General features: G+C 39.9%; 1 protein-coding gene across 2 annotated transcripts in view; it reads left to right on the plus strand.

The window, feature by feature from the left end:
• Nucleotides 1-21,256, plus strand: part of LOC133623684 (angiopoietin-related protein 1) — a 120,672-nt gene extending 99,416 nt beyond the window's left edge. For both annotated transcript variants that reach the window (XM_072916290.1, XM_061986975.2), the window contains 6 exons: nucleotides 989-1,108; nucleotides 6,338-6,452; nucleotides 6,536-6,673; nucleotides 19,417-19,633; nucleotides 19,704-19,899; nucleotides 19,976-21,256. In XM_072916290.1, coding sequence (XP_072772391.1) covers nucleotides 989-1,108; nucleotides 6,338-6,452; nucleotides 6,536-6,673; nucleotides 19,417-19,633; nucleotides 19,704-19,899; nucleotides 19,976-20,122 — 933 coding nt within the window. In that variant the 3' untranslated portion in view covers nucleotides 20,123-21,256. The remainder of the gene's footprint in view (nucleotides 1-988; nucleotides 1,109-6,337; nucleotides 6,453-6,535; nucleotides 6,674-19,416; nucleotides 19,634-19,703; nucleotides 19,900-19,975) is intronic.
• The last annotated feature ends 5,572 nt before the right edge of the window (nucleotides 21,257-26,828 follow it).

Below are 26,828 nucleotides of genomic sequence, written 5' to 3' on the forward strand. Positions count from 1 at the left end.
CATATTCATAATATAGTATACATTTTAACTGACCTTTATTTTACTATTTTTGTCTTTTTTTAGGTGGCTAAAATACGCGGTGCTGCTGACCGCCGTCTAACGTTACGTGTGATATATTGACTAACGTAACCCTGCTTAAAAAAAATCACTGAACAAAAAGTATGAATAAGGTAGTGAACTGCAACAGATTCCCGTGTTTGCAATAACGTTATAACGTTAGCAGTGAGTTTACAGCCTCACTGATTTAACTACACAGCAAATAAAAGTCACGTTACTTAGCCAATAAACGTTATCTTACATTCAAAACTTACCGTTCTTTGTGCAACTTCAAATGCCGGACGAAGTTGGAAGTTGTTGCCTCTCCATCAGTAATTTTCGAACCGCATGTGTTGCATACTGCAAACCGTTTTGTGTTGACCACCTCGTAATTTTTATACCCAAACAAAATTATTTTAGGTATCATTTTTTGTTCACTGGCGTGTGGTTTGGACATGTCTTCTTCGTTGGTTGTCCTGCAATTTGATTGGATGAATGCTGTGTGATGAAAACAAAGTAGATCTAATTTGATTGGCTGTTGTACTGAGAGCACACCAGCTGACACACGCAACGCTGATAGACAAGTACACAATGAAAAATACGGAGCGCTCCCGAATAACTTTTTCATCTTTGGGTTTTGGGGAAAGTAGCAAGTCATGTCAAGTCATGTCAATTCAAAAGGCTCAAGTCCAAGTGAAGTCACAAGTCATTGATGTTAAAGTCTAAGTCGAGTTGCAAGTCTTTTTACATTTTGTCAAGTCGAGTCTAAAGTCATCAAATTCATGACTCGAGTCTGACTCGAGTCCAAGTCATGTGACTCGAGTCCACACCTCTGGTGTTTTGTCCCCCACAACTCATCAATGGCGCCTGTTTATCCCGTCACAGCGCCCGCGGATGTTGTCAACATGTTCAATATTTAACGAGTGTGTGTTTATTTGTCGCATGGTGTCAGCATGAGGACAACGGCCACTTGAACACCACCTTGGAGCGACGCTTTCACGAGCTGGAGGTGCACTACGCCGAGGCCACCGCCTTGATGCATCTGCAGGGCACCCTCATCCTCAACCTGCAGGTACCACCCCTTACCTCAGTGGCCTAGTGGTTAGAGTGTCCGCCCTGAGATGGGTAGGTCGTGAGTTCAAACCCCGGCCGAGTCATACCAAAGACTATAAAAATGGGATCCATTACCTCCCTGCTTGGCACTCAGCATCAAGGGTTGGAATTGGGGGTTAAATCACCTAAAATGATTCCCGGGCGCGTCAACCGCTGCTGCTCACTGCTCCCCTCACCTCCCAGGGGGTGAACAAGGTGATGGGTCAAATGCAGAGGACAAATTTCAATCATTGGTACCTTAACTTTAGCTTTACCCCTTACTTCTAAACACGCACACGTGCATCAATTGGCTGCAAAATGAATTGAATTGGCTCCGCCTCAAAGGATGTGGAAGTGGAATTAAAGGTGTTGCAAATCAGAGAATTTGTCATGATTAGCAAACTCGAGATTCAGCACAAATCAAGCATTTTGGTAATTGAATTTTTTGGGGGAAAATTTTAAAGTTATAATAAATAAATTCAATCATCTGTAAAAGGAAGATGCTTTTATTCTTAATTGTCAATGAATAGCATTGCTCTAATTCAAATATAATGTGCATATGAGATATAATTGTATGTCTATTAAACCTAAAACTTGTCTGAATATAAGAAACTGAAAATATATATGTCAGGCTTGGTAAAAGGACAGGACTCAGATGCAGAGTAGGGAATTTAGACAGGCTTTTATTTTGACAGCTTCCTTTCACCTCCAAAGTCAAGGATTACAATATCTATCTTTAACCAAAAACTAATCGGCAAAAAGGTTCCAAGAAAAAATAGGAACAACCAAAAATCACTCCGAACGGAGGAAAACACAAAAGCAAAGACGAACTATAATTGGCGCCGTATATGCTATAAAATGTATAAACAGCAAACGCTCCAACAGGAGGAAAAAAAAAAATAGCTATGAAAATTTCTACACTCACTAATCTAATAAAGTATTAACAAAAATAGTCACTCAAAAATTGAGGATAGAATGAAAAAATAACTGAAACTCACCACTTCGGCTGAATATACTAAATAACAAAAAAAATCACTCTGCTGAGGAGGAAGAAAGGAAAAATTCAAAATAGTAACAAAGGGATTCAAGATCAAGGAACTTAATCACAAAACGAGGCAAGGCAAGACAAGGCATGGACAGGAACATGGATGCTAGAGAGCACGAATAAACGAAACAATCTGGCACAGAACAAAGGAAGGAGTGGGCTTATAAGACACATGAGGGTAATAGGGAACAGGTGGAAACAATTAGGGAATCGGGATGACGTCAGACTGATGACACAAAAGGAAGGGCAAGTGACCTGAAACGAGAGGAGAGTTACTTTTCAAACTAAAACATGCACATCACAAGACAGAAAAAAACCAAGACAAGACATCCCTCACCGCGGTGTGACAATATAATGTGTACATGAAGTTCATAGTAATGTTATTTCTATGGAGTAGGGTTGTACGGTATACCGGTATTAGTATAGTACCGCGATACTAATGACTCGTATTCGGTACTATACCGCCTCTAAAAAGTACCGGTCCATCCCCAGTCTGCAGTGTTTTAGCAACTTCTAAATCACTAATCCTTGTCTCCATGGCGACAAATAAAGTAAGTTTCTTACAAGTGTCATTATCACTGCAGGACGAGGAATAGCTAAACATGCTTCACTACACACCGTAGCTCATCGGCGTCAAAATGTAAACAAACGCCATTGGTGGAGCTACACCTGACATCCACTGTAATGATACCAAGTACAGGAGTGTATTTAGTAGGGTTGTACGGTATACCGCTATTAGTATAGTACCGCAATACTAATAAATCATTTTCGGTACTATACCGCCTCTGAAATGTACCGGTCCCGCGCCCGTGTCGAATTCACGTCGAGTCATTGCTGGTTTACGAGCAGAGGAGCATGTTCGGCAGCGCACAATCACGGAGTACTTACAAGCAGACAGTGTGTGGACAGAAAAGGGAGAACGGACAAATTTTGGCTTAAAAACTGACTATAAAGGTGAAGTTATAACACTGAAACACCATCAGGAAGAGGTGCTTTAAAACATGGCTAGCTACCTAGCGGCTAAAGTCCTTCCGCCGTCTGCAGTGTTTTAGCTACTTCTAAATCACTAATCCTGGTCTCCATGGCGACAAATAAAGTGAGTTTCTTACAAGTAAACATGCTTCACTAGACACCGTAGCTCACCGGCGTCACAATTGGTGGATCTACACCTGACATCCACTGTAATGATACCAAGTATAGGAGTGTATCTAGTCGATACTACTATGATTACATAGATGTTTTTTAGCATCACCAAAATCTTCTTTCGTTTTTAAAAAGTTCATATTATGTTTATAAACTCATGAGGACTTTGAATATGACCAATGTATGATCCTGTAACTACTTGGTATCGGATTGATACCCAAATGTGTGGTATCATCCAAAACTAATGTAAAGCATCCAAACAAAAGAATAATAAGTGTTTATTACATTTTAACAGAAGTGTAGATAGAACACGGTAAAAGGGAAAGTAAGCAGATATTAACAGTAAATGAACAAGTAGATTAATAATTCATTTTCTACCACTTGTCCTTAATAATGTGTACAAAATAATAGGTGTATAAATGACACAATATGTTACTGCATATGTCAGCAGACTAATTAGGAGCCTTTGTTTGTTTACTTACTACTAAAAGACAAGTTGTTCACTATTTTATTTAAGGACAAACTTGCAATAAGAAGCATATGTTCTCAAAAATCTTAGAGAAACTATTTAACTCTCGACTTGAATCTTTTCTTGAGAAGCATCATATAATCAATGACGGTCAGTGTGGCTTTAGGTCCAAACGAACAACTTCAATGGCCATAACTGAAGCTATTGAGGAAATGACTAATGCACCGGAGCATAAAAGATATGCAGTTGCTATTTTTATTGACCTAAAGAAAGCCTTTGATACCATTAATCATTCAATTCTACTAGATAAAATGGGAAGATATGGAATTAGGGGGGTGACTGGTTAAAAAGTTATTTAACAGGGAGGGTACAGTTTGTTAAAATGGGTCAATTTTTATCTGATACTCTTGGCATTGCTTGTGGTGTCCCCCAAGGGTCCGTGTTGGGGCCAAAACTGTTTAATGTATATATTAATGATATGTTTAATACATCCAAAATACTGAAATTTATACTATTTGCAGACGACACAAATATATTCTACAGTAGTGATGACTATAATGAGCTTATAAATACAGTAAACACAGAACTAAACATAGTAAAAAAAATGGATGGCCACAAATAAATTATCTTTGAATATAAATAAAACTAAGATAGTGATGTTTGGAAATCGCAACGTAACGTCTGAACAGAAAATAAGAATTGATGGTACCCAAATTGAAATCGTAAATGAGAATACATTTTTGGGAGTAATAATTGATAGTAAACTATCAAGGAAACCTCATGTCAGACACATTAAAACAAAAATCTCCAAAAGCCTCTCAATTATAAACAAAGCAAAACTATACCCCAATGAAAATGCACTCCGTACTCTATACTGCACCTTGGTACTGCCATACCTTACATACTGTGTTGAATGAAGTATGGGGGAATACTTACCACAACACAATTCATCCTCTGATCATATTACAGAAAAGAGCAGCGCGGATGATTCACAACGTTGGTTATTTAGAACATACTCATAATCTGTTAATGCAATCAAAGTTGCTCAAATTTGATCATAACTTGAGAGGATTTGGATATTTCTCATTGCCGAGAGCTCAAACCACTCACAAACGTTTTTGTGTGTCTGTATGCGGAGTAAAACTATGGAACAAACTGGACTTACAACACAAGCAATGCCAAACTATTAATGGATTTAAACTATTATACAAACATGGGGTCTGGTTCAAATATAGAGACCCGGGGTCTTTAATTTGACCTGCTGTTGTACTCTGTTTCAAAGTGTTTACATGTGCTCAATGTTTCCTTACCATTATTGCTATGTTGTCTATTACCATTATTGCTATGTTGTCTATTACCATTGTTGGTATTTTGTCTATTACCATTGTTGGTATATTCATTATTCCTACATTGGTGATAAAAATTATTGTTACAGTGTGGTAATGCCACTATGATACAACATGTGTATTATAATCCTTGAACAAAGTAAGAGTGAAACTCATGTGAATAATCACTGAATGGAGAACTGGGGGTGGGATTAAATAAATGATCTTCTTCCCACTCCCTTTCAGGCAAAACTGGACAATCATGCACTATATTAATTTATATTATTATGTGTTGTCAACTTGTACTTCTTTATGTCATTGCCGGAAATAAATAAATAAATGAAAAAAAGGACATTTTTTTGTTAAAATAAAGCCAATAATGACATTTTTTGTGGTCCCCTTTATTTATAAAAAAGTATCGAAATACATTTTGGTACCTGTACCGGTACTAAAATATTGGTATCGGGACAACACTGGTGTGGAGTATACGGCCAAGCATGATTCTGGAATACACCTGAATTATCAATTGGAATTTCAATAATAGTTCTATTTGAACTGTCCTCGTTTTTAGCCACCCTGCCGACACGCACACGCACTGCCACTAGCCCTGTAGTGCACTCACTGTTTGAAATCACAAAAATCCTTAATTACAACAACCAGGTTGCTACAATGATTAGGAATAACAAATTCAAACAATTTTTTTCTTGACGGTTAATCTTCTTGGCGTACAGCGGAAGGTTGGGAGAGGTAAATGTCGACAACATTGGATACTTCCTAAATGTTTCAAACCACATATAGTTTTCTTTGGGCTCCTATTGAGCGAGCAAACCTAGAACATTTTCGTAAAAAGGCTAACAAAACACTTAAAAGGCACACAAAGTAGCACTGTAGCTAGCGGCAGCATGCTGTGGTAATTAAATGAGCACTAAAGATCGATCAGCCTACCCACAATGGATGTGCTGCCGGACACAAAGTGTCTGCGCTGCGAGGCACACAATGGGTGAATGAAACGTTCGCACGCCAAAGCAAATATTTTTTTTCAGTCTGTGGTTCATAATTTGCACAATTTGCTGTTAAATCGAAGTTCCACTGCACAAGGTATTGTAAAGGATGCCCAATGGGGTTCTTTGTGGTCATCTGCACACAGTGTGGTCATGGCTTTCTCTTTTTTTTAAATTTTAATTAAAACATTTTATTTGACGTGCAGTTCTCTTGACGACTTTTCAGAACCAAGTTCACAATCTCACCCTGCTGGTGGAGAGAGTCAAAAGGAGTCCCGGCTGTTTGATCAACATCGTCCGTCCCAACCCTCTAATGAGCTCCCAGGAGGCCTTGCACCCAGGTGCGGTACAATGAAGGTACCACATGCTTCCAGCAGAGGGTGCTGAAACTCTTATAGCTTTCCTTGGTCATTCTCTTGCCTAGAAATCCAGCACATGAGGAGCTGTCCCATAGACTGTGCGTCCATCCACCACAATGGGGTGAGGAGGTCAGGCCTCTACACTGTAGTGCCGTCGCTTGCTGGCTTGCCTGTGGAGGTCTACTGTGACATGGACACAGATGGTGAGATCTACAGGAAACAACACACTTCGAACGGGAAACAGGAAATCTAACGCAACTTAAACAAACCTTGCATTCTGACCAACACTTTGTCATTTAAAGGGGAACATTATCACCAGACCTATGTAAGCGTCAATATATACCTTGATGTTGCAGAAAAAAGACCATATATTTTTTTAACCGATTTCCAAACTCTAAATGGGTGAATTTTGGCGAATTAAACGCCTTTCTAATATTCGCTCTCGGAGCGATGACGTCACATCGGGAAGCAATCCGCCATTTTCTCAAACACCGAGTCAAATCAGCTCTGTTATTTTCCGTTTTTTCGACTGTTTTCCGTACCTTGGAGACATCATGCCTCGTCGGTGTGTTGTCGGAGGGTGTAACAACACGAACAGGGACGGATTCAAGTTGCACCAGTGGCCCAAAGATGCGAAAGTGGCAAGAAATTGGACGTTTTTCGTCGCCCAAACAGATTCTTTGGATGTGATAAATGCCGAAGTTTTATTTACGGAGGCAATAATTGAGCATGGACTTCCAATCGCACTGGCTGATCACATGGGACAGTTAATAATGTAATGCAACCTTTAAAAATCATTACGCGGTGATCGCGATCCCAAAAATAAACTTTTCTTGCATGATAATGTCCAGAAAAATTTGCTTTATATTACTATAGAGTCCTTTTAACGAATGAGTTTGATGGTTTATCACAAACCTTAAATGAAAGAAGTCCTTTGTTCTCCTGCAGCATGGCCTTGCTTCGTGTTTGGTGCGCCATCCTGTCGGCTGTATTTCACAGCACGACATACTGTTAAAAGTGTTTATACTATTTATACTTTCAATTAACAAATTGAAGTCTTGTGAAAGGTTGACAGGATAACTGGCATTAACTGTCAAAATAATTTCAAACTATTGAAGTTAGCTTACAGAATAAACATGTCAATCAACCCATATGATTTTTGCTGTAATATTTTTGTTTTGAAAAGTCACTGTGACTGATAGAAAAGTGATGGTTTTAGCAACATTTTAACCTGTCTGAATGCTAATAATCATTTTGCGTCGGGGGGCGAAGCCCTGAACCCTCCACCAGGACTTTGTCCTGGACCTACCGGGGCCTGCGGCCCTTGGACCCTGGCTACTAGGTTTTTCTGATTTAAAAGTTGGCAGGTATGGTGAGGTTATAAAGCTTTTGCCTGTTAAAGAAAGGAGACTGATCCAACGCAGCACAGACTTGCGCGTGCCACGCTGTCACGACCCAGACGCACACCAGTGCGCAATCATATGGGAGCCTGCGCATATGGGAGCCTGCGCTTGGAGGTGCGCTGAGCGCACCTCCAAGCGCGTCTCGCTGCCGGCGACGGCCAGGTATGGGCCCACGCTCCAGCGCCATCCATTTTCAGGGCTAGTTGATTCGGCAGGTGGGTTGTTACACACTCCTTAGCGGGTTCCGACTTCCATGGCCACCGTCCTGCTGTCTATATCAACCAGGGTGAGCCCCACCCCTTTCGTGAGCGCACTGCGCGCGGAGTGACCCCTGTTACGCGCCCCCGGCAACAGGGGTGGCAAGCAGGTAAGCTGCGCGGGCAGAGCGCGCGGAGTGACCCCTGTTACGAGCCCCCGGCCACGGGGGTGGCGGGCAGGTAAGCTGCTTACCTGCTGCGCGTGACGCCGGCCGCGGTGAAAGCGGACGAGGCGGGGTGTCGGTGCGGTGGGCGCGGTAGTGACCCTGGACGTGCGTCGGGCCCTTCTCGCGGATCGCCTCAGCTACGGCTCCCGGTGGGGCCCTCTCGGGGGAAGGGGCCTCGGTCCCGGACCCCGGCGAGGCGTCCCTTCTCCGCTCCGTAAAAGTGTCCATCTCTTTTTTTTTTCTTCTTCTTCTGTTGTGGCATATGCTGCAGGTGCCTGCTCGTTTTTCGTATGTGGGTAACAACATTTAACTATGTATATATATTTCCCAATTGGTTTAACTGCCACCCGCAAAAAAAAAAAAAAAAAAAAAAATATATATATCTAATTAATCCGCCCGACCCGACCCGCGAGCGGATAAAATCTTATTTTTTAAAATTTCATCCGCCCGATCCGCGGATAATCCGCGGACTCCGCGGTTGTGTCCGCAAACCGCGCATCTCTAGTGTGGATATCCTGCGACACTCAAAGCAGATGCATTTCCAACGATAAAGTCAAAGAAATCTGCCGCCAGACCCCCATTGAATCTGCCGGAGTGTGTGAGCAATTCAGGGACAAAGGACCTCGGTAGCATGGCAAGCAATGGCGGCAGTTTGTTCCCGCAGACGAGCGAGTTAAACCCCCTGGATGTCTTGGCTCACACCGTCCCTTATGCCACCGAAGATGATCAAGAGAAGAATATCGACCCTAGCTTCCCTGGCCTGCTGACATCAACTCCAAAACTGGACAGATCAGCTTTCAGGAAAAGATAGCGGATGAGGGTATGTCTACAGAATATATTAATTGATGAAAACTGGGCTGTCTGCACTCTCAAAGTGCATGTTGTTGCCAAATGTATTTCATACGCTGTAAACCTAGTTCATAGTTGTTAGTTTCCTTTAATGCCAAACAAACACATACCAATCGTTGGTTAGAAGGCGATCGCCGAATTCGTCCTCGCTTTCTCCCGTGTCGCTGGCTGTCGTGTCGTTTTCGTGGGTTTCGCTTGCATACGGTTCAAACCGATATGGCTCAATAGCTTCAGTTTCTTCTTCAATTTGGTTTTCGCTACCTGCCTCCACACTACAACCATCCGTTTCAATACATGCGTAATCTGTTGAATCGCTTAAGCCGCTGAAATCCGAGTCTGAATCCGAGCTAATGTCGCTATAGCTTGCTGTTCTATGCGCCATGTTTGTTTGTGTTGGCTTCACTATGTGACGTCACAGGAAAATGGACGGGTGTATATAACGATGGTTAAAATCAGGCACTTTGAAGCTTTTTTTAGGGATATTGCGTGACGGGTACAATTTTGAAAAAAAAATTCGAAAAATAAAATAAGCCACTGGGAACTGATTTTTAATGGTTTTAACCCTTCTGAAATTGTGATAATGTTCCCCTTTAACAACAAACTTGATACTACTCACAAATAATGCACTTAAACAATCACATTCAACAAATCAGTATGTTATATATATATACTGTATTGTGTATATATATATATATATATATATATATATATATATATATATATAATGTCAAAAATAACAAGATAACTTGTGTGATAAATCGCAAAAAATTATCCCAATAATATTGTATACATGCAGATTAATCACGCAACCTTTACAAAATGTTCCTGTATGATATTCTGACAATAAAATAGCATTTGTGTCCAAATATTGGGTGTTTTTTTTTTTTTTCCCTTTCTTTTTTCGGACTATAAGGCGCACTTAAAATCCTTTTAATTTTCTTAAAACTCGACAGTGCGCCTTATAACCCGGTGCGCCCAATGTACAGAATAATTCTGGCTGTGCTTACCGACCTCGAAGCAATTTTATTTGGTACATTCTGTAATGATAAGTGTGACCAGTAGATGGCAGTCATTGATTGATTGATTGATTGAAACCTTTCTTAGTAGATTGCACAGGACAGTACATATTCCGTACAATTGACCACTAAATGGTAACACCCCAATACGTTTTTCAACTTGTTTAAGTCGGGGTCCACGTTAATCAATTCATGGTACAAATATATACTATCAGCATAATACAGTCATCACACAAGTTAATCATCAGAGTATCCATCCATCCATTTTCTACCGCTTATTCCCTTTGGGGTCGCGGGGGGCGCTGGAGCCTATCTCAGCTACAATCGGGCGGAAGGCGGGGTACACCCTGGACAAGTCGCCACCTCATCGCAGGGCCAACACAGATAGACAGACAACATTCACACTCACATCCACACACTAGGGCCAATTTAGTGTTGCCAATCAACTTTACATTGAATTCTTTACATTATTTACAATCCGGGGGGTGGGATGTGGAGGGGCAGGGGGTCATCAACAATTGTTGCATCATCAGAGAAATGGACATTGAAACAGTGTAAGTCTGGAGGTGTAGGATATGTACAGCGAGGGGTGAACATAGTCAGTTCAGAAAGTATAAGAACAAGTATATACATTTGATTATTTACAATCCGGGGAGGTGGGATGTGGTGGGGGGAGGGTTTTAGTCTAGGGTTGAAGTTGCCTGGAGGTGTTCTTTTAGTGCGGTTTTGAAGGAGGATAGAGATGCACTTTCTTTTACACTTGTTGGGAGTGCATTCCATATTGATGTGGCATAGAAGGAGAATGAGTTAAGACCTTTGTTAGATCGGAATCTGGGTTTAACGTGGTTTGTGGAGCTCCCCCTGGTGTTGTGGTTATGGCGGTCATTTACGTTAAGGAAGTAGTTTGACATGTACTTCGGTATCAGGGAGGTGTAGCGGATTTTATAGACCAGGCTCAGTGCAAGTTGTTTTACTCTGTCCTCCACCCTGAGCCAGCCCACTTTGGAGTCACACATAAGAGATAAGCGTCGACTGCAATATGACGCCAGTTAACAACACCAAAACTTTAAATGTTGCATTTAAAATACAGAACATTACACACGGCACTCAAAAATCTGTCAAAATGTTCTAGTATGACTTTGATGGATTGTCAGCCCATTACGGCTACCGTAGTCAGAGATACAAGTATTACTATGGTGTGTGTATAAGGACCACAAAATGGCACCCGTTAGCAGACATTATCTGGCGTTTTGTTTCACAATATTATGCAAAACTGTCATGTCTGTGTGATCATGTTTTGTTTTAGTAATGTTCGGTTTTGTTTTTGGACTTTTTGTGCACTTTTGTTTTGTTTTGTCACCATAGTTACCCATTAGTTTCACCTGTCATGTCACGCACCTGTTTTGAGTCACGCACCTGTTGTTAATCATGTCTGTGTTATTTAAGCTTTTCACTTTCTGTTGTTCGTCCTGGTGTCATATCTTTTCTAAACCTGCTATCCCCTCGTTTCAAGCCCTGTTCACGGTTCTACGCCACAGTAAGTGTTTTTATTTCGTGTTCAGTTTCTGCCTTTTGTGCAAGTTTTGTTTTCATTCGCCAAGTTTTTACCTCCGCCATTGTGCGCGCTTTTCGTTTGTTCCTTTTTGATAGTAATAAATAAATCATGTACCCACCTTCAAGCCATGTCCGATCCAAATTCACTTGCATCTCGGGAAAACAAAAACTCCATAGTCCAAGTCTTGACAAAAACCAACTTTTCTTACCTTCTGGTACCTGCTGATCTGTATTTGGGATCTGCATAAGTCCTGAAAATTTGTGCACGTAGTCCGTGTTGATTAGGTAGTCGATAAGCTTCTTCTTTTTGTCTATCTTCTTGTTATGGGACATTCATCCTCTGCTGTTGCCATTTCTAATATAAAGCAGCGTAAAGTTCTTACTTATATCTCACTATGGAAGCGCTAAAAACCAGTGTTTTATTAGAGAGTTCCGGTCTGACAGTTTTTCACGGTGACACATTTCCGGCGTTGTTGTTGCACTAGTGAGCCACGGATGAGGAGATGCTGCTCCGTTATTGATTGAAGTAAAGTGTGAATGTCATTAAAACAGTTAGCGCCATCTTTTGACACTTCTTCCACTCCCGTCCTTGCACGCTACACCGCTACAACAAAGATGACGGGGAGAAGACGCTGTCGAAGGTGAGCCACGTAAATAAGACCGCCCACAAAACGGCGCACCCGGAAGAGACTGTCAGAAAGCGGCTTGAAGATGATGTGTAAAACATCATCTATGCAACATTTTGACCAAAGAACCACCATTACATGTTATGTAGACCACAAGATAGTGTTTTACATTTAGAAAAAAATCATAATATGACCCCTTTAATGCGCCTTATAATGTATGAAAATAGACCCGCTCATCGGCAGTGCGCCTTATAATCCGGTGCGCCTTATGTATGCATACCTGCCAACTACTCCGGTTGTCCCGTAATTCGTACGGTTTTCATCAACCTATTCCGGGTTACGGTTGCAGTGATAAAAAATACGGTTTTTCATTAATTAAAAAAAAAAAAGGGTGAAAACTACGCGAATTGCACCTTGTGCAGACAAGATTTTTCGATCGGACACGGAGGAATTAGCGATGTAAAAGACCACGTTGGGACAAAAAAACACAAGTCTAATGCCGTTGCTAGCGATACAAGTGGAAAACTTTCAACGTTTTTCGTCGCCCAAACAGATTCTTTGGATGTGATAAATGCCGAAGTTTTATTTACGGAGGCAATAATTGAGCATGGATTTCCAATCGCAATGGCTGATCACATGGGACAGTTAAATGTTTGTAATGCAACCTTTAAGTCATTACGCGGTGATCGCGGTCCCAAAAATAAACTTTTCTTGCATGATAATGTCCAGAAAAATTCGCTTTATATTACTATAGAGTCCTTTTAACGAATGAGTTTGATGGTTTATCACAAACCTTAAATGAAAGAAGTCCTTTGTTCTCCTGCACCGCATGCGCTTTGGCCTTGCTTCGTGTTTGGTGCGCAATCCTGTCTGCTGTATTTCACAGCACGGCATACTGTTAAAAGTGTTTATACTATTTATGCTTTCAAGACCAAGTAGAAGAAATCTTGTTAAATGTTGACAGCATAACTACCAAAATACAGAAGTATGTCCTTAATATTTTTGCAGTGCTATTTCTGTTGAAAAGTTCAAATGATTACATTAGAGATGTGATGTGCCACTTTTCAAAGTGTCTGATGGCTTAAATTAATTTTCATTAATTTTTCATATTTTGAATTCTTTTGAAAGGCTTACAAAAAAACTACATTTGAATTGTAATTCCATGCTATTGACAGGACTATTAATTTTAATGAAGTTAGCTTACCATGTTTACAGTATGATAATTGTGATAGAAATGTGAATTTTAGGCACAGAATATTTTTTACAATTGAACAAGGCAGTAGATTATACAAGCTTGGACAGAAAGTTAATAATGACACCAATTTTTTTTTTTAATGGAATTGTTTAGTACTGTTTTACCATTTGTTTACTGTAAAAAATGTTTATACTGTTTATACTTTCAATTAAGAAATTGAAGTCTTGTGAAAGGTTGACAGGATAACTGGCATTAACTGTCAAAATAATTTCAAACTATTGAAGTTAGCTTACAGAATAAACATGTCAATCAACCCATATGATTTTTGCTGTAATATTTTTGTTTTGAAAAGTCACTGTGACTGATAGAAAAGTGATGGTTTTAGCAACATTTTAACCTGTCTGAATGGGACGGCGTGGCGCAGTGGAAGAATGGCCGTGCGCGACCCGAGGGTCCCTGGTTCAATCCCCACCTAGTACCAACCTCGTCATGTCCGTTGTGTCCTGAGCAAGACACTTCACCCTTGCTCCTGATGGGTGCTGGTTAGCGCCTTGCATGGCAGCTCCCTCCATCAGTGTGTGAATGTGTGTGTGAATGGGTAAATGTGGAAGTAGTGTCAAAGCGCTTTGAGTACCTTGAAGGTAGAAAAGCGCTATACAAGTACAACCCATTTATCATTTAATAATCATTTTGCGTCGGGGGGCGAAGCCCTGAACCCTCCACCAGGACTTTGTCCTGGACCTACCGGGGCCTGCGGCCCTTGGACCCTGGCTACTAGGTTTTTCTGATTTCAAAAGTTGGCAGGTATGTGTATGAAAATAGACCCGCTCATCGGCAGTGCGCCTTATAATCCGGTGCGCCTTATGTATGAAAATAGACCCGCTCATCGGCAGTGCGCCTTATAATCCGGTGCGCCTTATGTATGGAAATAGACCCGCTCATCGGCAGTGCGCCTTATAATCCGGTGCGCCCTATGGTCCAGAAAATACTGATTGAAATTATGCAATGGATTAATAACCTGTGAATAATCTAAATTCAAAAGTGTGATTAATCTGATTTTGAAAATTAACTAGTTTGACAGCACTAGTTGTATATAATATTTTTCGTTAAATTTGTTAGTTTGTATATGTTATGGATAAATTACTTCTAATTTATTGATTAAAAGAAATAATAGGCCACAGATTTTTCCCTTTTTTTTTTAGACACTTTTGCAAAAAAATGAGCTAACAATAATTTGTTAAGATTTGGTACAGCTTGTATAATTGATGTATAAACTATCCTTAATATCTTTTTTAAAATACAACTAACTTTAACATTGGATTTGGGTTATTGTGGAATAACTGCCAGTGTTGTAACTTATGGGTTATATAGTTCATGTGTGATGATCATTCCTAATTTGCATGTTTGATTTAATTGCTGATAAAATGATCTATTATTATTTACAGCTAAAAAGAGTTAAAAGGGAATTGATTGATTTATACATGTATTTGATATTGATTATTTGAGAAACACTGACACTGAATTGAGTTGTTTTCTACTCAATAGTCGAACAAAGGGTTAACTAAAAGACTGCATGTTCCACAATGCATTGCGGCAAAACCGGATGTTAGAAAAGACCGGGAGCAGGTGCATTGTGGTTGTTGAGATTGAGGATTACGAGCCCACGGGTGATGAATGAATGACAGATAACAAGATATAGTGATCGTTTTGTACCGTTTTGTATGCCATTTTTTTCTTATATAAAGTACAACTTTATTACACATTTTCGACGTCCTGTCCAATACTTTGATCGTAGTTAATCTACAGCCAGTGTATGAAACACCTCTAAAAGAATTGGACATTCAAAATTTAACATGAAAAAAACCCTCTTAGGAAAAAAAAATCATGCATAATGGAGTAACACAGCAATTATGGCCAAAAACTCTCTACTTGGGGCGGTATAGCTCGGTTGGTAGAGTGGACGTGCCAGTAACTTGAGGGTTCCAGGTTCGATACCCGCTTCCGCCATCGTAGTCACTGCCGTTGTGTCCTTGGGCAAGACACTTTACCCACCTGCTCCCAGTGCCACCCACACTGGTTTAAATGTAACTTAGATATTGGGTTTCACTATGTAAAAGCACTTTGAGTCACTAGAGAAAAGCGCTATATAAATATAATTCACTTCACTACTTTATGCTGCCCTTTTTTCTTTTTTTTTTGCTACATGCTGTTACATATACTGTCATATTGTACAGGAAATTGGGATTTGTTATATATTGTATATATTATATAAATATATAATATAATATATCAGTTTGTATGATATACTGTATATATAATATGTAAATATTACATATATGTTATATTTTATATTGCTACTATGGTACATTTTTTGTCTACTTAACACTTAACGCATTATCCTTTCCATCCTTACCCTTTCAATCCTTTGAAACTGAGCTACTGTGTGGAACAATTTCCCTTGTGGATCAATAAAGTTTGTCTAAGTCCTAAAAACACAGCAAAAATTTACTGAAAGAACAAAAAAGTCAGCCTTTGTTCCCTGAGGGTTAAAAAAATAACAGCTATTTTTTATTTTTCTTCTTTTTGATTACGTTTGGGTATAGTTTTTGAAGTTCTCATCAAATACCCAACTAAAATGTTAAAGAATTTTTTTTTTTAATTATACGTACCGTATTTTTCACCTTCGACAGCGTCTTCTCCCCGTCATCTTTGTTGTAGCGGTGTAGCGTGCAAGGACGGGAGTGGAAGAAGTGTCAAAAGATGGAGCTAACTGTTTTAATGACATTCACACTTTACTTCAATCAATAACGGAGCAGCATCTTCTCATCCGGAAATAATAAAACGTCCAACCAGAACTCTGTAATCACTAAAGTTCCTTGGGTGAATAATGTAAACTCACTACACCGGTATGTTTTAGCGCTTTCATGGTGAGTTTACTGACAGATATAAGTAAGAACTTTACACTACTTTATATTAGAAATGGCAACAGCGGAGGATGAATGTCCCATAACAAGAAGATAGAGAAAAAGAAGAAGCTTATGACTATGGTGTCGGCACGGACTACAATGGTGGACGCGCGCACATTTTCAGGACTTATGCAGATCCCAAATACAGATCAGCAGGTACCAGAAGGTAAGAAAAGTTGGTTTTGCAAAATATTGCGAAACAAAACGCTAGATAATGTCTGCTAACGGAGCAGCATCTCCTCGTCCGTGGCTCACTAGTGCAACAACAAAAACCCGTCCGACCAGAACTCTCTAATAACTAAAGTTCCTTGGGTGACTAATGTGAACTCACTACACCGGTATGTTTTAGTGCTTTCATGGTGAGTTTACTGACAGATATAAGTAAGAACTTTACACTACTTTATATTAGAAATGGCAACAGCGGAAGATGAATGCCACATAAGAAGATAGAGAAAATGAAGAAGCTTATGACTATAGTGTCGGCACGGACGACAATGGCACGCACGCACATTTTCAGGACTTATGCAGATCCCAAATACAAATCAGAAGGTAATAAAAGTTGGTTTTGAATGAATGAATTAATTAAATAAGTTTATTTCAGTCATATAATCAACCATTAACCAATTTGTGTGAGCAGTTTAACAGTACAGATTATACATATTTAACAATCATACACATTTACACACAAAAATAAAATAAAATAAAAAGAATGACTGAAAAAGGAATAGGCTGAAGCCAAAGCTTATATTTGCCTATCCTATACCTCCACTGAAAATAAGATTGCCTGGAACATCAACGTTAAAAAAAAAAAAAATCAATGGGATGAAAGTAATTGTTGCTATATTTTATCATTTTCAATTATTTCACCTTTTAAGGTTTTCTTGAACCTTAACAAAGAATTATTACTTACATCAGTGTTTTTCAACCACTATGCCGCGGCATACAAGTGTGCCGTGAGATACCGTCAGGTGTGCTGTGGGAGATTATCTAATTTCACCTATTTGGGTTTAAAATATTTTTGCAAACCAGTGATTATAGTCGGCAAATGGTGTTGTTGTTGAGTGTCTGTGCTGGCAGAGTAACCGTGTAATACTCTTCCATATCAGTAGGTGGCAGCCGGTAGCTAATTGCTTTGTCGATGTCAGAAACAGCGGGAGGCAGTGTGCAGGTAAAAAGGTGTCTAATGCTTAAACCAAAAATAAACAAAAGGTGAGTGCCCCTAAGAAAAGGCATTGGAACTTAGGGAAGGCTATGCAGAACAAAACTAAAACCGAACTGACTACAAAGTAAACAAAAACAGAATGCTGGACGACAGCAAAGACTTACTGTGGAGCAAAGATGGCGTCCACAATGTACATCTGAACATGACGTGACAATCAACAATGTCCCCACAAATGAGGATAAAAACAACTGAAATATTATTGATTGCTAAAACAAAGTAGATGCGGGAAATATCGCTCAAAGGAAGACCTGAAACTGCTACAGGAAAATACCAAAAAAAGAGAAAAAACACCAAAATAAGAGCGCAAGACATGAACTAAAACAGGAATACAACAAAAAAGTCCAAATAAGTCAGGGTGTGATGTGACAGGTGGTGACAGTACACCTACTTTGAGACAAGAGCTATAGTGATGCATGCTTGGTTATGCTTTAAAGTCACATCCAACAATTGCGACAAAGACTTTTTACTGTCAACTGAGTTTCATTTTTGAATGATTTCTGCTGGTGGTGTGCCTCCGCATTTTTTTCAACGGAACAAATGTGCCTAGGCTCAAAAAAGGTTGAAAAACACTGACTTACATAATATTGCGAAACAAAACGCCAGATAATGTCTGCTAATAGGTGCCATTTTGCGGTCCTTATACACACCATAATAATACTGCTATGTTTAATGCGGCGACAATCCATCAAACGGTGCGGCTTCATAGCCTACCAAAGTCGTACTAAAAACATTTTGACAGATTTTTGAGCGCCGTGTGTAATGTTCTATATTTTCAGTGGAACATATAAAGTTTTGGTGTTTACTGGCGTCATCTTGCAGTTTTCTTATGTATGACTGCCATCTACTGGTCACACTTATCATTACACCTGTCATGTCTGTGTGATCATGTTTTTGTTTTGGTCATGTTCGTTTTGGGTTTTGGACTTTTTGTGCACTTTTGTTTTGTCACCATAGCAACCATTAGTTTTCACCTGTCACGTCACGCACCTGTTTCACGTTTTGAGTCACGCACCTGCTTTCACTAATCATGTCCATAGTATTTAAGTTCATTCTTTTCAGTTTGTCGTTCTGACGACCTCACCACATTTATGCTCTGTCCATTCTTTCCATGTCCATTCTTCATGCAACTATTTTTGTCCAAGCCAAGTAAGTTTTTGTTCCATGTTTATAGTCTTTTTGGTTTCATAGTTTGTTCTCCGCCATTGTGCGTGTTTTTCGTTTGTACTTTTTTGCTATAGTCTTTTGGTTTCATAGTTTATTCTCCGCCACTGTGCGCGCTTTTCGTTTGCACTTTTTTTTGATATATTAAATAAATCATGTACCTTCATTCCCGTCTCGCCCGTGCCAACTTTCCGTTGCATCCCGGAAAAGCAAACACCCAAGATCAAGTCATGACAACACCATGTACCAAATAAAATTGCTTCGAGTTCGGTAAGCACAACCAAGATTATTCCGTACATTAGGCTCACCGGGTTATATAGCGCAGCAAATGAAAGGATTTTAAGTGCCCTTTATAGTCCGGAAAATATGGTATGTATTTTTGTATATATTTTTTTATTTATTAATTTTTTTACCTAAATAATAGTTATTTTTTTATTATAATTGTTTTAATTCTTTTTAAGTATCCAATCAAAATGTTTTGGAAATTTAAGACCGAAAAAAACCAACAAAGTTCTGTTTTTGTGCCACAGGTGGCGGTTGGACGGTGATCCAGCGGCGGGTTGACGGCTCCGTGAGCTTCGACCGCAGCTGGAGGGAATACAGGGACGGTTTCGGCGACCTGCACTCCGAGTTCTGGCTGGGTAACGACCACATCCACGACCTGAGCACCCAGGCGGACTACAGCCTGCGCATAGACCTGGAGGACTGGAGCAACAAGCACAAGCACGCGCTCTATCAGAGCTTCAGGTGGGTGTCATCCAGCAAACCACGCGGAGGAAGACGGCGTTGTTGCAGCAGGCGTTTTGTTGCTCCGCAGTGTGGAAGATGAGGAGCACCAGTATCGTCTCCACGTGTCTGGCTTCAGCGGCACCGTGCAGGACTCTTTCGGGTGGTACCACGACAAGCAGAGCTTCAGCACACCTGACAGCGGTGACATCTGTGCGGAGATCTCCCATGGCGGATGGTGGTATAGTCAGTGTTTCTATGCACATCTTAACGGAGTCTACTACAGGGTAAAAGCCCAGATCACCTGACACTCGCCAGCAATATCATAACGGATAATATGACGGTGCTTCCTATGTCCTGCAGGGAGGACATTACACGCCTAAAGGCCGAGGTCACCTGGGTCCCGATGGGATAGTCTGGCACTCATGGAGGGACTCCGACTACTACTCCCTACGCAAAGTCAGCATGATGATCCGACCGCGCTCCTTCCGGAGCCATTTGTCTCCCTGAGTCACCGTCGCCGTGGCAACTGTTGACGTACGTAACAACGCAATAGACCAAATGTGGACTATTTTTGTGCCGCATGTTTTTTGGAAAACATAAACTTTTAACATTTTTATTTTTGGACATTCTCCATGCCAGTGGCATGGACAGCGGAAGTATTTTTTTTGTACTTTTAATTTTGTACCATTAGATAGTTGCACTTTTTAACTGTCGAAAAATATATATTTTTGTTAGCAAAAAGAAAAGAAAAACAGATTTTAAATGACAAAACCCAAAAGCAGTGAAGTTGTCACGTTGTGTAAATCATAAATAAAAACAATACAATGATTTGCAAATCCTTTTCAACTTATATTCAATTGAATAGACTGCAAAGACAAGATACTTAATGCTCACTTGGAATTTGCCTGCAACATGTTTAAAAAAAAAAAAAACTGGCACAAGTGGCAAAAAAGACTGAGAAAGTTGAGGAATGCTCATGATAAATAATAAATGATAAATGGGTTATACTTGTATAGCGCTTTTCTACCTTCAAGGTACTCAAAGCGCTTTGACACTACTTCCACATTCACCCATTCACACACACATTCACACACTGATGGCGGGAGCTGCCATGCAAGGCGCTAACCAGCAGCCATCAGGAGCAAGGGGTGAAGTGTCTTGCCCAAGGACACAACGGACGTGACTAGGATGGTAGAAGGTGGGGATTGAACCCCAGTAACCAGGAATCCTCCGATTGCTGGTACGGCCACTCTACCAACTTCGCCACGCCGTCCCTCATCCAACACTTATTTGGAACATCCCACAGGTGAACAGGCTAATTGGGAACAGGTGGGTGCCATGATTGGGTATAAAAGCAGCTTCCATGAAATGCTCAGTCATTCACAAACAAGGACGGGGCGAGGGTCACCACTTTGTCAACAAATGCCTGAGCAAATTGTTTAAGAACAACATTTCTCAACCAGCTATTGCAAGGATTTTAAAGATTTCACCATCTACGGTCCGTAATATCATCAAAAGGTTCAGAGAATCTGGAGAAATCACTGCACGTAAGCGATGATATTACGGACCTTGGATCCCTCAGGCGGTACTGCATCAAAAAGCGACATCGGTGTGTAAAGGATATCACCACATGGGCTCAAAAACACTGTCAGTAACTACAGTTGGTCACTACATCTGTAAGTGCAAGTTTAAACACTACTATTAAAAGCCAAAGCCATTTATCAACAACACCCAGAAATGCTGCCGGCTTCGCTGGGCCCGAGCTCATCCAAGATGGACTGATACAAAGTGGAAAAGTGTTCTGTGGTCTGACGAGTCCACATTTCAAATTGTTTTTGGAAACTGTGGACGTCGTGTCCTCCGGAACAAAGAGGAAAAGAACCATCCGGATTGTTATAGGCGCAAAGGGGAAAAGCCAGCATGTGTGATGGTATGGGGGTGTATTAGTGCCCAAGACATGGGTAACTTAATAAAAATATAAATACAAAACTATTAGGGCTGTCAAAAAACAAATTAACCTGTGATGAATCACAACAAAATACTGCATTTATCATGCATATACACAGATTAAAGGGGAACATTATCACCAGACCTATGTAAGCGTCAATATATACCTTGATGTTGCAGAAAAAAGACCATATATTTTTTTAACCGATTTCCCAACTCTAAATGGGTGAATTTTGGCGAATTAAACGCCTTTCTAATATTCGCTCTCGGAGCGATGACGTCACAACGTGACGTCACATCAGGAAGCAATCCGCCATTTTCTCAAACACCGAGTCAAATCAGCTCTGTTATTTTCCGTTTTTTCGACTTGTTTTCCGTACCTTGGAGACATCATGCCTCGTCGGTGTGTTGTCGGAGGGTGTAACAACACGAACAGGGACGGATTCAAGTTGCACCAGTGGCCCAAAGATGCCAAAGTGGCAAGAAATTGGACGTTTGTTCCGCACACTTTACCGACGAAAGCTATGCTACGACAGAGATGGCAAGAATGTGTGGATATCCTGCGACACTCAAAGCAGATGCATTTCCAACCATAAAGTCAAAGAAATCTGCCGCCAGACCCCCATTGAATCTGCCGGAGTGTGTGAGCAATTCAAGGACAAAGGCCCTCGGTAGCACGGCAAGCAATGGCGGCAGTTTGTTCCCGCAGACGAGCGAGCTAAACCCCCTGGATGTCTTGGCTCACACCGTCCCTTATGCCACCGAAGATGATCAAGAGAAGAATACCGACCCTAGCTTCCCTGGCCTGCTGACATCAACTCCAAAACTGGACAGATCAGCTTTCAGGAAAAGAGCGCGGATGAGGGTATGTCTACAGAATATATTAATTGATGAAAATTGGGCTGTCTGCACTCTCAATGTGCATGTTGTTGCCAAATGTATTTCATATGCTGTAAACCTAGTTCATAGTTGTTAGTTTCCTTTAATGCCAAACAAACACATACCAATCGTTGGTTAGAAGGCGATCGCCGAATTCGTCCTCGCTTTCTCCCGTGTCGCTGGCTGTCGTGTCGTTTTCGTCGGTTCAAACCGATATGGCTCAATAGCTTCAGTTTCTTCTTCAATTTGGTTTTCGCTACCTGCCTCCACACTACAACCATCCGTTTCAATACATGCGTAATCTGTTGAATCGCTGAAATCCGAGTCTGAATCCGAGCTAATGTCGCTATAGCTTGCTGTTCTATGCGCCATGTTTGTTTGTGTTGGCATCACTATGTGACGTCACAGGAAAATGGACGGGTGTATATAACGATGGTTAAAATCAGGCACTTTGAAGCTTTTTCTAGGGATATTGCGTGATGGGTAAAATTTTGAAAAAAACTTCGAAAAGTAAAATAAGCCACTGGGAACTGATTTTTAATGGTTTTAACCCTTCTGAAATTGTGATAATGTTCCCCTTTAATTATGCAATTTTTTTTTATACCTTAACTATAAATGTTGGATGCCTGAAAGGTGACGAGAGTTATTATACAGTCAGGGATCAGATCCATGCGTACGCTGTCACAAAAGATACACCATATCTACGCAATAAAATTGAGGCAACAGATTACAAGCAATATTATTAATTACATTTCTCAATATTTGGTATTAAGTATATATTAACTAATGCAAACTCCTTAATAGTTACTCATTTAATATGAGCAGATTTGAATACAAAAAACAGTAAACAATTAACTACAAAAAGTGGGAAGTACAAAACCCAAAACCAGTGAAGTTGTCACGTTGTGTAAATGGTAAATAAAAACAGAACTTATATTCAATTGAATAGACTGTAAAGACAATATATTTAATGTTCAAACTGGAAAACTACATTTTTTGCAAATACTAGCTCATTTGGAATTTGATGCCTGAACTTGTTTTAAAAAAGAACCACCCGGACTGTTAAAGATGCAAAGTGTAAAAGCCAGCATGTGTGATGGTATGGGGGTGTATTAGTGCCCAAGACATGGGTAACTTACACATCTGTGAAGGCGCCATTAATGCTGAAAGGTACATACAGGTTTTGGAGCAACATATGTTGCCATCCAAGCAACGTTACCATGGACGCCCCTGCTTATTTCAGCAAGACAATGCCAAGCCACGTGTTACAACAGCGTGGCTTCATAGTAAAAGAGTGCGGGTACTAGACTGGCCTGCCTGTAGTCCAGACATTGAAAATGTGTGGCGCATTATGAAGCCTAAAATAGCACAACGGAGACCCCCAAACTGTTGAACAACTTAAGCTGTACATCAAGCAAGAATGGGAAAGAATTCCACCTGAAAAGCTTCAAAAATTGCTCTCCTCAGTTCCCAAAAGTTTACTGAGTGTTGTTAAAAGGAAAGGCCATATAACACAGTGGTAAAAATGCCAATGTGCCAACTTTTTTTGCAATGTGTTGCTGCCATTAAATTCTAAGTTAATGATTATTTCCAAAAAAAAAAATTAAGTTTTTTAGTTCCAACATTAAATATCTTGTCTTTGCAGTTTATTCAGTTGAATATAAGTTGAAAAGGATTTGCAAATCATTGTATTCTGTTTTTATTTACGAACTACACAATGTGCCAACTTCACTGGTTTTGGGTTTTGTATTTATGTTCTTAAAGTCTACACACAATACCCCATAATGACAATGTGAAAATTTTGTTTTTTTTATTATTTTGCAAATGTATTAGGGATGTCCCGATCCGATATTTTGATCGGATCGGCCGCCGATATTTGCCAAAAAATGCGTATCGGCAAGGCATGGGAAAAATGCCGATCCAGATCCAGTTTTTTAAAAAAAACTCCGGTCCGTGTTTTCCAACGCACCGATTTAAATAATACATTCCACTTTTCTGCTGCTCCGTAATATCCGTTCCGCATTTTCCAGCACACCTTCAACACATCCACATGTCTGTGGATTCTCACGCAGTTGCTTTTAGCTGCTGGCATTACACGACAGGCTCTTCTCACTCTTTCCTGTGTCTCCCTCTCACAGACAGCAAGCGCACCTTCTTACACACGTCACATACTGTCACGACATACGTCACATACTGTCACGTCATACGTCACATACGTATACGTCCTCCCCGAGCAGAGAGGTAGCAGCATGGCTAACGTTAGCTGTGATGCTAGCGCAGCCGCTAAGGTGCGCGACTGCTCAAACGTCCTCTGCGCACGGCAAATCTATGCTACGCACAAAATCAAATAAAAAAAATAAGCGCATAACAATTTTCGACACACGGACACGACAGAGAAAACAGTTTTCGTCATCATTGTTCAAATATTGTGACGTCTGTCGAGACGCTTATCTCCATTCGGTGCCACACGCCCACACCATCAAAATGCTGAGGCAAAAATTTCCACATCAACACCGTCTGAAAAAATTAGTGATCTATTTAGTTGTGATTTCCTTCTCTGCATGAAAGTTTAAAAGTAGCATATATTAATGCAGTATGAAGAAGAATGTTTTAATGTAGACATGCAAGCCTTGAAAGAAAATGTTGAAAATCAAGACTACATTTCCTGCAAATGGGTGCATTTCTACCCTATATTTTAACTTTAGATTTATTCTCATATCAAACTCTTTTGGCTGTCTTTTTGACACTTACATCCGGCGCCCCCCTCCACACCCTGGATTATAAATAATGTAAATAATTCAATGTGATTATCTTGTGTGATGACTGTATTATGATGATAGTATATATCTGATAGTATATATCTGTATCATGAATCAATTTAAGTGGACCACCGACTTAAACAAGTTGAAAAACTTATTGGGGTGTTACCATTTAGTGGTCAATTGTACGGAATATGTACTTCACTGTGCAACCTACTAATAAAAGTCTCAATCAATCAATCAAAACACATAGAATCATCATACTGCTGTGATTATATGCATCAAGTGTTCATTCAAGGCTAAGGCAAAATATCGAGATGTGTATCGCAATATGGCCTTAAAATATGGCAATATTAAAAAAAGGCCATATCGCCCAGCCCTAGTTCAATGATGCCATTTCTGTTTGTCATGTATAATTTTGTCTATTTTGTGTTTATCCTTGAATAAACAGGTCAGTTTCTTGTTACCAACCATTGTGTATTATTCAAACTCACCTAATTCAGCTGGCTAGTTGTTATCAAGAGTACTAAAACCCTTTTCAACATGATTCTGACAACTAAGTAGGCTAAATAACTTTAAACTTTAATACATGCTCGGATAGGTCAGTTTCGGTATCGGATCGGAAGTGCAAAAACAATATCGGTATCGGATCGGAAGTGCAAAAATCTGGATCGGGACATCCCTAAAATGTATTATGTACCGAGACATCCTGGATCAAAACCAATGCTTCCCATCCAACCTGATGTAGCTGGAGAGGTGCTGCAAAGAAGAATGGGCCAAACTGCCCAAAGATAGATGTGCCAAGCTTGTGGCATCGTATTCAAAAAGACTTGCTGCCAAAGTATTGAGCAAAGGCTGTGAATACTTATGTACGTGTGATTTTTTTTTGTTTTTTTTTCCATTAATTTACTAAATTTAACAACAAAAAAAAATGTTCACCTTGTCATTATGGGGTATTGTGTGTCGAATTGTGAGGACAAAAATGAATATATTCCTCTTTGGAACAAGGCTGCAACATAACAAAATGTGGAAAAAGTGAAGCGCTGTGAATATTTTCTGGATGCACAATACTCACTAGCAAATTACACTCTAAAATAAGATACTAATAAGATAAGATACGAATGAAATATTTAGATAAAATGTTACCAAGTTTTGTGCAAATATATGACTTGCATTCAAGCAAAACATTTAAAGAAGTGTTCCTTTATGACATTCTGACTAATAAAATTGCATTTGTGTCCAAAATATTGGGCTCTTTTTTTTTAAGTTAATTGAAATAATGCAAGCAAAATTTAACCATTTTGTGTGATGAATCTGACTATCAATATGTTGAGTCAAATTGCAATTTTCCAAATGTCATGCACGTTACGCATTCAGAGCATTATTATGCAAACACTTTGGCATGAAAATGTACTATATATGCCAACAAAATGAGGTAACCCCACAAAATGTCATGCAAAACGCCGTACAATAGTGCCTTTACCAAGTAAACATTTGAATTCATCTAAAAGTGTTTATATTTGTAGTTTTTTATTAGTACAGTAGTACCTAATTGGTTTTATTACATAGCTTTTAACTGACTTGTATCTCTAATCAACATCTACCATTGAAATTAATTAAAAATCCAT

Source organism: Nerophis lumbriciformis, linkage group LG26, assembly GCF_033978685.3.
Source record: "Nerophis lumbriciformis linkage group LG26, RoL_Nlum_v2.1, whole genome shotgun sequence".
NCBI lineage: Eukaryota > Metazoa > Chordata > Actinopteri > Syngnathiformes > Syngnathidae > Nerophis > Nerophis lumbriciformis.